At 44.3% G+C, this 15,225-nt stretch overlaps 1 protein-coding gene across 1 annotated transcript in view; it reads left to right on the top strand.

Annotated features, from left to right (window-relative positions):
• The window catches only part of LOC132881999 (dedicator of cytokinesis protein 2), a 282,249-nt gene that overhangs the window by 50,015 nt on the left and 217,009 nt on the right, over nt 1-15,225 (top strand). The window contains exons 18-20 of the mRNA XM_060915143.1: nt 3,082-3,179; nt 3,300-3,389; nt 3,627-3,727. Of these exons, the coding sequence (XP_060771126.1) occupies nt 3,082-3,179; nt 3,300-3,389; nt 3,627-3,727 (289 nt within the window). The remainder of the gene's footprint in view (nt 1-3,081; nt 3,180-3,299; nt 3,390-3,626; nt 3,728-15,225) is intronic.

The raw sequence follows: 15,225 nt of genomic DNA on the forward strand, positions 1-15,225 counted from the left end.
TCCATATTTTATTCAGAATAGGAGAAATCTATGTTCTATTCTGAATAATAATAATCAAATGTTTAAACTGAGAAAATGTATCATTTAAAGAGAAAAATTAGGTGATTTTAAATTTCATGACAACAACACATCTCAAAAAAGTTGGGACAAGGCCATGTTTACCACTGTGAGACATCCCCTTTTCTCTTTACAACAGTCTGTAAACGCCTGGGGACTGAGGAGACAAGTTGCTCAAGTTTAGGGATAGGAATGTTAACCCATTCTTGTCTAATGTAGGATTCTAGTTGCTCAACTGTCTTAGGTCTTTTTTGTCGTATCTTCCGTTTTATGATGCGCCAAATGTTTTCTATGGGTGAAAGATCTGGACTGCAGGCTGGCCAGTTCAGTACCCGGACCCTTCTTCTATGCAGCCATGATGCTGTAATTGGTGCAGTATGTGGTTTGGCATTGTCATGTTGGAAAATGCAAGGTCTTCCCTGAAAGAGACGTCGTCTGGATGGGAGCATATGTTGCTCTAGAACCTGGATATACCTTTCAGCATTGATGGTGTCTTTCCAGATGTGTAAGCTGCCCATGCCACACGCACTAATGCAACCCCATACCATCAGAGATGCAGGCTTCTGAACTGAGCGCTGACAACAACTTGGGTCGTCCTTCTCCTCTTTAGTCCGAATGACACGGTGTCCCTGATTTCCATAAAGAACTTCAAATTTTGATTCGTCTGACCACAGAAGAGTTTTCCACTTTGCCACAGTCCATTTTAAATGAGCCTTGGCCCAGAGAAGACGTCTGCGCTTCTGGATCATATTTAGATGCGGCTTCTTTTTTGAACTATAGAGTTTTAGCTGGCAACGGCGGATGGCACGGTGAATTGTGTTCACAGATAATGTTCTCTGGAAATATTCCTGAGCCCATTTTGTGATTTCCAATACAGAAGCATGCCTGTATGTGATGCAGTGCCGTCTAAGGGCCCGAAGATCATGGGCAACCAGTATGGTTTTCCAGCCTTGACCCTTACGCACAGAGATTCTTCCAGATTCTCTGAATCTTTTGATGATATTATGCACTGTAGATGATGATATGTTCAAACTCTTTGCAATTTTACACTGTCGAACTCCTTTCTGATATTGCTCCACTATTTGTCGGCGCAGAATTAGGAGGATTGGTGATCCTCTTCCCATCTTTACTTCTGAGAGCCGCTGCCACTCCAAGATGCTCTTTTTATACCCAGTCATGTTAATGACCTATTGCCAATTGACCTAATGAGTTGCAATTTGGTCCTCCAGCTGTTCCTTTTTTGTACCTTTAACTTTTCCAGCCTCTTATTGCCCCTGTCCCAACTTTTTTGAAATGTGTTGCTGTCATGAAATTTCAAATGAGCCAATATTTGGCATGAAATTTCAAAATGTCTCACTTTCGACATTTGATATGTTGTCTATGTTCTATTGTGAATACAATATCAGTTTTTGAGATTTGTAAATTATTGCATTCTGTTTTTATTTACAATTTGTACTTTGTCCCAACTTTTTTGGAATCGGGGTTGTACATTCATGGCATTTAGCAGATGTTCTTATCCAGAGGGACGTACAACACACCCAGAGCAGCCTGGGGAGCAGTTGGGGGTTAGGTGTCTTGCTCAAGGGCACTTCAGCCATTCCTGTTGGTCCAGGGAATCAAACCAGTGACCTTTGATTAATTTCAGTTTGCATTCATTTCAGTTTGGTAGCCAACTAACTAATGTTAGGCTAACCATGATTAGTCTATCCACATTCACTGGATATGAGCAATCACACGCTCTGATTGGTTACTCTACTACTAGGATATCAACTCATACCATGAGTAGAGAAAAACAAAATGGCGGAACGTGTTGCTGAACCAACCAAGGATGAAATAAAAACTCTACTCGAAAACAAACCCCCCCCCCCAAAAAAAAGCAACAAAATATGGAATGAAAGTATTTCATAGTAAGAACATATCTTTTTTTCAAGAATTATTATTATAGCATTTTTCGCAAATTGCTCCTGTCATTTCACCGGTTTGTTTACATTCTAAGCGGAAATGATTTTGTCGGATGTTTTGTATGAAGTTTTTATTTATCGAATTTGTAAAAAATAAAAATGCTGTTTCTCAAAATCTAGTGAATGGGGATAGAATAAAAGTTATTTCACTCAATCTCATTGTACATGGCTTATAGTCAACTCGGTGCTACACACCTCATTGACTATCAGCTCATGTACGACTTGATTTCTTGGAATAACTGTTAATTATATTATGTCATTAAGAACTAGTAGCAAGCTGAATAATGTTAGGCTAGCTACTATATATTGTATATTTAGAACCAGTAACAAAAGTTGTTAAAAGGAACTATATTTTATATTAAGCTACAAAAAATTAGCTAAAACTACATTTTATAGTTTGTAATTAAAACTAGTAGCCAATTTTTCTCGCAAGCTGGTTAACATATCTGACTACATAATGGCTATTGCGTTTAATATCCATTCCATGCAGATACAGCATCATCTACCATCAAATGCTTGGTACTGTAATTTGTTTTATTTGAAATATGAACTGATATCACATAATAATAATAAATAATAATAAGGTACTGTGATAACCTGGCGGCTTGTCCAGGGTGTACCCCGCCTTTCACCCATAGTCAGGTGGGCTAGGCTTCAGCTTACCTGCGACCCTGTAGAACAGGATAAGTAGCCATAGATAATGGATGGATGAATGGATGGAATAATAAGGTAATGAATAATAAATAGTTTTTAAAACAAATTTTTAACAAATGAATGATTAGCATACTCCAAAGGGCTGCATCATCATACCAATGATGTAGAATTACACACACACACACACACACACACACACACACACGTTTAATAACAGTTGTTCTTGAGACAAAACATTGAATCATATTAATGGCTTTTCCACAAACATCCGTCATGCAACAAGGCCCTTGAGGAAACACACAAACACACGCATTTATAATAAGATAATCTGGAACAGATTTTTATTGTGAAGATGTAATTGTAAGCAAAAAGAGCTGATTAGAGCTGAACAAATGTTTGTGTTTGGCAGTGGGTTTGTTGGGTCTGCTCAAATGGAGGACTCGGCCTGAGCTGTTGAAAGAAAACCTACAAGACCTCAAACTCATCGATGGCGAGGAAGTCGTCAAGGTGCGCTTTCAGTGTGTCATTTGTTTGTGTGTGTGTGTGTGTGTGTGTGTGTGTGTGTGTGTGAGATTTTAAATGGACCTTTGTGCACTTTATATACTGTGTGTGTGTGTATATGAGCAGTTTCTGCAGGACACACTTGATGCACTGTTTAACATCATGATGGAGCACTCTCAGACTGATGACTATGACATACTGGTATTCGATGCACTGGTGAGGAGAGCGCACACACACACACACACACCCTATTAATTGTTTCTGCTTCTCTTCCCATATATCTTTTGACAGTTTGGCATGTCTGCCCACAACTCTCTAATTTTGTCCAATCTCTCTCTCTCTCTCTCTCTCTCTCCCCCTCTCTTTCTCTCCCCCTCTCGCTCTCTCACCCTCTCTCTCGCCATCTCTCTTTCGCCCTCTCTCTCTCACTCTTCCTGTCATGTCACCTGTCAGATCTACATTATAGGCTTGATTGCAGACAGAAAGTTTCAGCATTTTAACACAGTGCTGGAGGCTTACATTAAACAGCACTTCAGTGCCACACTGGCCTACAAGTAAGTTAATAAGACACACACACACACACACACACACACACACACACACACACACACACACACACACACAATGACTGAATTGCAAACTTTATAAATTTAGAGTATGCTGGTGTAAGCACTCCCTTCACCTTCAGCATGCTTGTTCTAATGCCTGTAAAATGCCCTTTTCTTTTGTGCCGCTGTTCTTTGTGCTTTTATAATGCTTGCTATCCTGTAGTAAGGCTTATATTTTTGTGATTTAATGTATAAGGTATGCTCTAAATGTGAGATCAATTGAACCAGCAGCAGCAGTGTAACAGTCGCTGTACAGATGTGTAGTGGAAACAGGAGCTCAGTTTGTGGATGAAGTTCTCTCAAGCTATATCCCTATTCTTACCTGATATCATGAGCTGTGAATAGTGCCATGGAAATTCAGTTCCTCTGCAGGATTGCAGGGCTTAGTCTCCATGATAGTATGAGGAGCTTAGCAATATTGGAGATAGAGCAGCTCCTTCAAATTGAGTGGAACCAATCAAATTGGTTCAGGTAACTTACAAGGATTCCCTCTGGTTGGCTCCAGGTTGAGTTAGATTAGGCACATCCTACTGGACGGGGATGTAGAAGTCCTGCTGTAGATATTATTATACATCTCACAGTCGGTTTGGGAACATCCCTCTGGAGGAGCTGAAATTGGTGTTCAGGGATAAAGGAGTCTGGACTGACCTTCTCAGTCTATCGCTACTGGGACTGTCACAAAGAAAAGCAGAAGGAATAGGGTTTAATGAAAAGCCTAAAAAATTAAGATGGCGGCGTGAGGAGATACTCAAATTAAGATGGCGGAGCAAGGAGTCGCAGCAGCCCGAGGCTCTACCATTCACAGCGGTTTATTTAAGTATGCTCACTCAGAACTTATTGAAATACAAAAACACTGTTCAGACTTTGTTCCAGAGGACATAAAATCCTTCCCAAAATGGATTATTTGTTCACGGAAATGCCTGGAATTAATCCGAGCGACAGTGGGATCCAGACTGCAGAGACACAGATGGAAGAAGCGAGGCAACAGGGCAGGCTGCCGAGTGAGGCTGCGCCGTGCTCCACGCCAACCGGCCGTTCCAATCTTACTCCTCATCAACGCTCGCTCTCTTGTCAACAAAATGTACAACTTAAGACTCAGATTTGTGAATAACCGATGGGACAGCTGTATAACAATAATTTCCAAGACATGGCTACACGGAAACATCCTAGATGCAGCTGTGGAACTACAGGGGCACAGCGTCTACAGAGCAGACCATACATCAGAGGCTGGGAAGAAAAAAGGAGGAGGTGTGTGTGTTTATGTGAGAGACGATTTTTGCACTGATGTCACTGTTATGGAAAGACGTTGTACGGACTTCGAGTTTCTGGTGCTAAAATGCGGGCCATTCCACCTCAGCTGTGAGCACAGTGCATTGTTTGTTTTTGCTGTGTACATTCACCCACGAGCTAATGCAAAATTAGCCATGAGCAGGCTGCATGAGGCGATCAGTAAACAACAAAACAGACTACCAGACAGTTTCATCATTGTGGCGGGGGATTTTAATCACACAAACCTGAAGTCTGTGTTACCCAAATTCTACAAAAACATCCACATGGAGACATGGAATGGAAAAACACTGGATCAGGATTACACCAACTTCAAAGGTGCCTACAAAGTCAGCCCAGCCCCCCCACCTTGGACAATCAGACCGCTTGGCTCTGTTTTTAATACCTTTTTATCAACCTCTCATCAGCAAAACAAAGAGCCAGGTCAGGATAGTTCAGATCTGGTCTGAGGAGACTGAGGCAGCACTGCAAGACTGTTTTGAGGACACAAGGTGGGAGATCTTTGATCAGGAAGACACAGAACAATATTCTTCCATAGTAATGGACTATATCAAGTTCTGTGTTGAGACTTCCACCAAAACCAAAAACATCAGAGTGCCCCAAAACCAAAAGTCCTGGTTCAACAGCACCGTTTACAATCTTCTGAAAGCCAGGAATGCGGTGCTGTGATCAGGTGACCCGGAGACCTACAGGAGATCCAGAGCAGATCTGAGAAGGGGAATCACTGCTGCCAAAAACAAATATAAAATGCAAATTGAACAGTATTTCAAAGACAACAACACCTGCAGCATGTGGCAGGGGATCAGAACAATTACTGACTACAAACAGAAGCCTGCCCACCCTCTACAGTCGACCCCTCCCTCCCTGATCAGTTGAATGCCTTCTTCTCCTGTTTTGACAGCAACACTACCAACATGAATGAGCCATCCCCAGCATCCCTCACCCAGAGTCAATGTCCTTCACACACCTCCAGCCCCCCTCAGAAAGAGAGACATCCAATGTATTGCACCAGTACCAGGTTAAGCGGTCCCTGCTCAACATCAATGGCAGGAAGGCGACTGGTCTGGCCAAGGTCCCAGGACGTGCTCTAAAAGCATGTGCACACCAACTGACGGCTGTTTTCAATGACATATTCAACAAGTCATTGAAGGAGGCCATAGTCCCCTCCTGCTTTAAAGCTGCAACCATCATCCCCATCCCAAAGCGCTCAGCAGTCACATGCTTGAATGATTATTGGCCTGTTGCACTAACACCGATAATCATGAAATGCTTCGAAAGACTGGTGATGAACTGCATCAAAGCCTCCGTCCCTGCTGACCTGGACCAGTACGAGTTTGCCTACAAAACCAATAGGTGCACTGAGGACACCATCTCCTTCCTGCTCCACACTGTACTGACTCGCCTGGAGAACCCTGACACCTATGTGAGGATACTGTTCATTGACTTCAGCTTGGCCTTCAACACTGTCAATCTGAGCAAGCTTGTCAACAAGCTGCTGTCTCTGGGCCTGGACCACCACCTCTGTAGCTGGATTAAGGACTTCCTTTCCAACAGACCACAGCGCCGCAAGAGTGGCAGCTAGTTGCAGTAGCTCCGAGCATGTTTGTGTTTTGGTATGTTTTTGTACTTTTTCGTGTTTCTTTCTGTACTACTCTCAGTTGGAAGTGTGCATCTAGGGATGTACTACTCATGAGACTGTGCATTTGTATTTTTCTCTTTTTCTTTCTGGGGCTACTTAAATCGGCATCAGCGGACCCTTTTAGCCACGACTCCATTGTTTACACTCGGGAGCAGCTGTTAGCACTGCGCAACACCAAGGTACTCCCTGTGGAAAGACCGGTGATCCCCGCAGAATTAAGGAGAAGGGGATGCAGAGCTGGATTGAAGTGCCGGGAGAAGAAAATACGGTATAAACCATGCATACCATCTGTCATCATGGGAAACATAAGATCTCTCCCTAATAACATGGATGAGCTAACGGTGCTAACCAGGCTGCAGAGGGAGTACCAGGAGTGTAGCCTTATGTGCTTCACAGAGACTTGGCTGAATGAACTCTCACCTGACTCACATGTCACTCTGGACGGATTTCAACTCGTGAGAGTGGACAGGAAAGCCAAGGAGAGCGGTAAGAGGAAAGGAGGGGGTATAGCGATGTTTGTGAATAACAGATGGTGTAACCCGGGGCACATCAGGGTAAAGGAGCAGTATTGCAGTAAAATCATTGAACTGCTAGCGGTTAGCATTTGGCCATATTACCTCCCAAGGGAATTCTCACATGTTATCGCGATAACTGTATACATCCCCCTGGCGGCCGATGCTGCTGCAGCCTGTGAGCTCTTACACACTACAGTGTCAAAGCTTCAGACATCGCACCCCCAGTCCCTGCTACTAATCTCCGGTGACTTCAGTCATGCTTCCCTGTCCTCCACTCTCCCAACCTTCACTCAGTATGTGAAATGCCACACCAGAGACAATAGAACTTTGGATTTAATGTATGTGAACACCAAGGATCCCTATAGTTCATCACCCCTCCCCCCGCTGGGCCGTTCTGACCACAATCTGGTTCACTTGTCCCCTACATACATACCTATGGTGAATAAACAACCACCCACCAAGTATGTAAGGAGCTGGTCTGAGGAGACCAGTATGGCACTGAGGGACTGCTTTGACACCACAGACTGGGATGTGTTGTGTGAACCTCACAGGGATGACATTGATAGCCTGACAACCTGCATCACGGATTACATTAATTTCTGTGTTGAAAACACTGTGCCAGTCAGGAAGGTACGGTGTTTTCCCAACAATAAACCCTGGGTGACCTCTAAACTAAAAGCCCTATTAAACGAGAAGAAGAGGGTTTTTAAATCTGGTAACGAGGAGATGAGGAGAGTGCAGAGGGAGCTGAAGAAGGGGATAAGGAGAGGCAAGGACAGCTACAGGAGGAAGCTGGAGGAACGCCTCAAGGGAAGCAACACCGGAGAGGTATGGAGAGGCCTGAAAACCATCTCTGGCCACACAAAAGACAGTGGGAGGGGCCCTGTATCTGGGGGCCAGGACTGGGCAAATGAGCTGAATCTCTTTTTCAACAGATTTGACTGTGCCACCCCACCCTCCCCCACTCACCATAGTCCTGACCTGTCTGTGATATCACCCCCCCCCCATAAGACCTCTGACACCAACAGCTCCCTCCTCACACCACATCACCCCCCTCCGCTCCCTGCCAGACCAATCCACACATTCCATCCCCGACCTCACTCTACAGGAGTCACACCTCGGCTACACCCCTCGCCTCTCCATAACAGCTGATCAGGTGTTGAAGGAGTTGAGGAGGATCAAGACGAGGAAAGCTGCTGGTTCTGATGGTATCAACTCCAGACTGCTTAAGGACTGTGCAGATTAGCTCTGTGGGATTCTTCTGTACATTTTCAACCTGAGCCTCAGTCTGGAGAAAGTTCCACTTCTGTGGAAAACATCATGTGTGATTCCAGTTCCCAAGAATGCACACCCCAGGGAGCTCAACCACTTTCGGCCAGTAGCTTTAACGTCTCACCTAATGAAGATCATGGAGAGGATTGTTCTCTCCCACCTCCGACACCTGGTGAACAGCGAGATGGACCCCCTGCAGTTCGCATATCGACCGGGCATTGGTGTGGATGACGCTGTTATTTACCTGCTACACTGGTCACTTTTGCACCTGGAGGGCACTGGGAGCAATGTGAGAATCATGTTCTTTGACTTCTCCAGTGCTTTCAACATAATCCAGCCATCACTGCTTAGGGGGAAGTTGGAGGGAGCTGGTGTCGACTGCCACCTGGCTGCATGGATCATCGACTACCTCATTAACAGGCCGTGGTATGTGAGGCTTCGCAACTGTGTGTCTGATGTGGTAGTCTGCAGCACAGGGGCTCCACAGGGTACAGTGCTCTCTCCTTTCCTCTTTACACTTTACACATCTGATTTCAGCTACAACACGGACAGCTGCCACCTCCAGAGGTTCTCAGATGATACAGCCATTGTTGGACGTGTGTCAGAGGGGGACGATCTGGAGTACAGAGAGGTCATTATCAACTTTCTCGCCTGGTGTGAACTGAGACACCTGCACATCAACGCCAGGAAGACAAAGGAGGTGGTGATCGATTTCAGAAGGACGGTTCCTCAAATTGCACCAGTGAACATCCAGGGTTTGGACATTGAGATCGTGGAGGAGTACACATACCTGGGTGTTCACCTCAACAACAAACTGGACTGGACTAACAACACAGATGTCCTGTACAAGAAGGGCCAAAGCCGTCTCCACCTGTTGAGAAGACCGAGGTCTTTTGGTGTGTGCAGGACACTGCTTAGGACTTTTTATGACTCTGTGGTAGCATCAGCGATTTTTCTATGCTGTGGTCTGCTGGGGCTGTGGAAGTTCAGAGAGGGACAGGAAGAAACTTAATAAACTGGTCAGAAGGGCTGGCTCAGTCTTGGACTGTCGTCTGGACTCCATTGAGGTGGTGGGTGAGAGGAGGATGTTAGCCAAGCTGACATCAATCATGGATAACCCCTCTCACCTCCTACATGAGGCTGTAGGGGCTTTAAGCAGCTCTTTTAGTAGTAGACTGCTACACCCACGGTGTAAGAAGGAGAGATACCGCAGGTCATTCATACCTGCTGCTGTCAGACTGTATAACACCCACAACTTGTAATGTAGCACCAATAACCTGTTTGTCATTATATTTGCACTACTTCACCACTACTACCTCTGCCATCTCTCATCGATGCAATTATTACGTGCAATAATATAGGCCTTAAACTATTTTTATGCATACTTATATTATTTATGTATATATGTACAGTATGTGTGTATATAAGCAGAGTCTACCTGTAATGTGCAATTTTTCCGAGCCTCTCAATAAGGCAATTTTTCTATACTTTTTCACGGTAGATAATGCAAATAGCCCTCTGTATTTAATCTTTCGTTTGTCTAATTTTTATTTCAGTTTTATTTGTTATCTGTATGACATTTTCTTGCTACTGTAACACGTGAATTTCCCCAATGTGGGATGAATAAAGTGAATCTAATCTAATCTAATGTGAGACTTGGAGACCTCATTTAACACCATCTTAAACACTGGCACCCCCCAAGGCTGTGTTCTTAGTCCACTCCTTTACTCACTCTTCACACAGGACTGTTCTCCCATTCATAACTCAAACCAAATATACAAGTTTGCAGATGACACAGCTGTGGTGGGGTTGATAACCAACAGTGATGAGGCAGCCTACAGAGAGGAAGTTCAGGCCCTCGCATCTTGGTGTCAGAACAATGACTTGCTCCTCAACACCAACAAAACAAAGGAGCTTGTCGTTGACTTCAGAAAATGACCGGATAAAACAAATGCCAGCCTGGTGATCTCTGGAGAGCAGGTGGAACAGGTGGGGAGCTTCAAGTACCTCGGTGTTCACCTCTCAGAGGACCTGACATGGGGAGTGAACACCAGAGAGGTGGTGAAGAAGGCCCACCAGAGACTCTTCTTCCTGCGATCCCTGAGGAAAACTGGGCTCTCCCAGAAGCTCCTCACCAACTTCTACCAGTGCACCATACAAAGTGTGCTGAGCTATGGATGCATAGTGTGGTTCTCCAGCTGCACCTCAGAGGAGAGGAAAGATCTGCAGCGGATCATTAGGACTGCATCTAAAATCATTGGTACCCCTCTCCAATCCCTGGACCAGATCTACTCTGCCAAGCTGAGAAACAGAGCCACAAAGATTAGGACTGACTGCACTCACCCTGGACAATGTCTTTTTGACACCCTTCCCTCGGGCAGGCTTAGGGTCATAAAATCACAAACAGCAAGACACCAAAATAGCTTCTTCCCCAGGGCTGTAAAAGCTCTGCTGGAGGCCTGATCTGGACTTGGACTCTCACTCTGCACCTTACTGTGTTTGGCTACATTGAATAATTACATACTGCAATTTATACTGCTGCTTACTGTATATGTCATTATGCTGCTTTTTAAAAGGTTTTATTTATTTATTTATTTATTTATTTATTTATATGCTGCTGTGATCTGAGCCCTCAAACAGTGTTTCACTGTATAGTAATGTGCAATGACAATAATCTATCTATCTATCTATCTATCTATCTATCTATCTATCTATCTAAAAGTCCATGTTACTGTGTGTTTATGTGGGTGTGTTATGTAGCTGCACACAGTTCCATGTTGTGGTTATAAAATATTAATTCAGTTTAAAATCAATTTACACAATTTTTCCACTCACATCAAGTGAAGTCAATAAGCCAGGACATGTTTTCGTGTTCAGTGTTTGCTGTCTTTTTTAAATTAAATTTTGTACTGGACCTAAGAGGCTAACAAGTAATGGATACCCATCTCATCCCAAATCTTTTCCAAAAATAAATGCCCAAATCCTCATATACTTTGCTTAAACACCATCTTCATGTTACAGTGTCAGATTAGCACCAGAATCCACCCAAAACTCTCCTTCCCTGAACACACCGTAGCCTACAGACATGGCCTCCACAGACTACAGTCTCCAGCACCGCACTATGCCTGCACGTTCACACTCACCTGAGTACTAATCATGTGCACCTGGTCACATTACATTACAGGCATTTAGCAGATGCTCTTATCCAAAGTGACCTACAACAAGTTCAACAATTTTTTACCTAATCTGCATGTCTTTGAAGTGTGTGGAAACGCAGACATGGGGAAAACATGCAAACTCCACACAGAAAGGCCCCTGTCGGCTGTGAGGTTCGAACCCAGAACCATCTATCTTCACAATCCACCTTTACTATGTTCACAATCACACCTCACACTATATAACCGAACTTTGGACAATACCGCAATTGCAATCTACTGTAACACTCAGTGTCTATTTACCTGACTTACCAAGTCATGCATCATTATTTAGATATACTGGTTTTGATCTTGTATTGCTGATTCAGGTTTTTGGATTTTTGCCTTTGTCTACGTTGCTCTGTTTGCTGATCACCTGACCTTAAGCCTGTACCTGATTCTCAGATCTGCTTCATGTTTTGGATTTGTTCATCTGTGTTTGTTTAATAAAATGCCCAAACCTGCATTTACATCCACCTCCAACTCAGTTGTCTGACAGATTACTCCACCATCTCCATGGATGCAGCAGGAGAAGTGAGCTGGTGAAAGAGCATGGCAGCCCAAGGGAACCTGGAGGGAGAACAAAAACAGAGTTTGGTTGAGCTGGATGCCAAACTGAACATGCTCACCAATGCCATTATTTCCAACTTTGTATCACACCAAGCTCTGGCACACCCCAATTTGCTCATTTTACATCCTGATAAGTTTTTGGGAGAGACCTCAAATTGCAAACACTTCCTGCTATGCTGCTCCCTGCAATTCTCTGGCCAAGAGGGTGTCTCCAATCAACAGAAAATTGTTCAGTCTGCTCTCAGTTGAGCTACCATGGAATGACATCAAGGATGGGAACCATTATCATCCTACAACTACTTTGTTTAGCATTTCCAGAGAGTTTTCAACCATACCCTGAAGGGCAAGGAGATAGGAAAGAAGCTACTAATGGTCAGGCAGAGAAACACAGCTGAGTGTACACTCATAGGGGGAATGGATAGAATGAGCCTCTGCTTAAAGCTGCCTTTCATCAGGGTCTTAACTGAGAGGTGCTTACAGAGCTAGTCTGCTGTGATGGCAAAGTGTTCCTGGACTCCCTCATCGACTTAGCCATCAGTCTGGTTCAACTTAATCGTAACCATCAAGCTTACCAGGGAACAACTAGCACCATGTCCAAGACTGACCTCCCTGACCAACCTGCCTCACAAAGCATGGAAAACAGAGGAGGGAGAACCTATGTTTCTACTGTGGTCACTTCATTGGCACAGTGCCCAGCATGTGAAACTGCTCCAGCCCCACTGGAGGGGGTCAAGCAGTGTCTCGATTCTTTCAGTGCTGATTGACTCTGGAGCAGCTGGTAACTCATCGATAAGCATCATGAAGCTCAATATGCCAACACAACCATTGCAGGACACATACATCCATTACCCATAACCACTTATCCTGTGCAGGGTCACAGGCAAGGTGGAGCCTATCCCAGCTGACTATGGGCAAGAGGCAGGGTGCACCCTGGACAAGTCACCAGATCATTGCAGGGTTGACACATAGAGACAAACAACCATTCACACTCACATTCACACCTATGGTCAATTTGGAGCCACCAATTAACCTAACCTGCATGTCTTTGGACTGTGGGGGAAACCAGAGCACCTGGAGGAAACCCACACAGACATGGGGAAAACATGCAAACTCCACACAGAAAGGCCCCCGTCGACCATTGGGCTCGAACCCAGAACCTTCTTGCTGTGAGGCAACAGTGCTAACCACTACACCACCCTACACTACACCATCGAAAACAGTACTGTCACACTTTGCACCAAACCACTCCTGCTTCAAGTCAGTGCTCTTCACCAAGAGTCCATGCCCTTTCTTGTCAGTGTCGCCACTAAACACCCCATTATCCTTGGATTCCCCTGGATGCACCTCCACGACCCTCAGATTTCATGGCATGATAAGCAGATCACAAAATTGTAATTGTGATGCACCCACCACTGTTTGCATCTTCATTGTCTCATCATTGCGTCTACCACAGTTGAGAAGCCCAATGTTCAAATCTCAGTGAATGTCCTCAAGGTGTATCATGATTTCTTAAAGGTCTTTACCAAAGCCAAAGCTAGTAACCTGCAACCTCACTGATCCTGTGATTTTGCCTTTGAGATTCTTCCCGATACTATACCAGCAAAAAATCTCCATCCACCGCCTTTCCTAGTTGAACAGCAAGCCATGGGAGACTATATCCAGGAAGCTCTCCAGCAAGGTTACATGACTTTGCTGCTTGTTGTTTTACATTGAGGCGGTAGAGTAGTGCCAACATAATATCACTACATCATTGTTTACGTCACCACCAGCAACATCATGACTGGTCACAACATGTAAATCTGATGGTCCTGATTCCCACTTGGAGATTCAACAAAAGATTTCCTCCATAAATGTTCCTAGGTTGACAGGGGAAGATTAATGCTTTGACTTTGCCATTTTGCTCCCATTCCCACAGGACACCATTTCTTCCTTCTCTGGCTTATCTCGCGCTAAGTAGGGTCACTATTTTGAGTCTTCTGCCTCCATCTTTTTCTATCTTGGGCATCTCCTTCAACGAGTCCCTTCTCTCTCATGTCTTCCTCAACAACATCCATCCATCTCTGCTGGGTCTTCCTACTCTCTTCTTTTCTACAGGACACCATTACTGCATAATAATGGTAAATGTATGATTGTACTGTGAGAGGGAATGGGGTATAAAAAAAAAGTGAGGCAGCAAACAAAGTTTTTTATTAAAAATTACTGCTTTTTTGGTAACCAGAAAATTTTGTCACTAAAAAAATCGGTCCCTCTCTAAACAATTCCTTAAAAGTAAGACACAGTGTGTGCGCTATGCTCCTTGCTTGGAGTGGACAGCAGATGAGCGATGTCCTGGTACCAGCCCACATTTGCCTCGTTTAGACCAAATACCACTGAGGAATGGCAATGAACTCGTTCAAATGTGGCTACCTACCGTACAACACAGCAAACAACTTAACCGTGATAAGCCTATATCTCAAGCATATTAAATAGCAAGCTGGGAAAATAAATAATATTGCTCCAGAATCCAGTTATTGCATAAGAATTAGAGGTGGTGAGTTTCATTTGGGCCGCCTTTGTACCAAATTCCAAATGCTATGCAAAGCATTAACTAATGTGGTGGGTTTCAGGTGGCCCACTTGGAAGTCAAGGCTCTTTATTGCAGTGTGCACAGAAGTGCAGCCTGGCTGGCAAGTTGTTTCCTCAAGACTTCACATAGAAAATAATGACTAAGCATAGAAATTTAATGAACACATACATTTAGCAGACACCCTTATCCAGAGCAACATACCCAGAGGAGCAGTTGGGGTTAGATGCCTTGCCCAAGGGGGCTTCAGCTATTCTTGCTGGTCCAGGGAATTGAACCTGCAACCTTTTGGTCCTAAAGCTGCTTCTCTAACCATTAGACCATGGCTTCCCCAACACCAGCTGACCAGTTGGATTAAGGAATTCAGCAGCATGGTGGTATAAGCTTATTGATCAAACCAGTAG

The sequence above is a fragment of the Neoarius graeffei genome, chromosome 2 (assembly GCF_027579695.1).
Source record: "Neoarius graeffei isolate fNeoGra1 chromosome 2, fNeoGra1.pri, whole genome shotgun sequence".
NCBI classification, from domain to species: domain Eukaryota; kingdom Metazoa; phylum Chordata; class Actinopteri; order Siluriformes; family Ariidae; genus Neoarius; species Neoarius graeffei.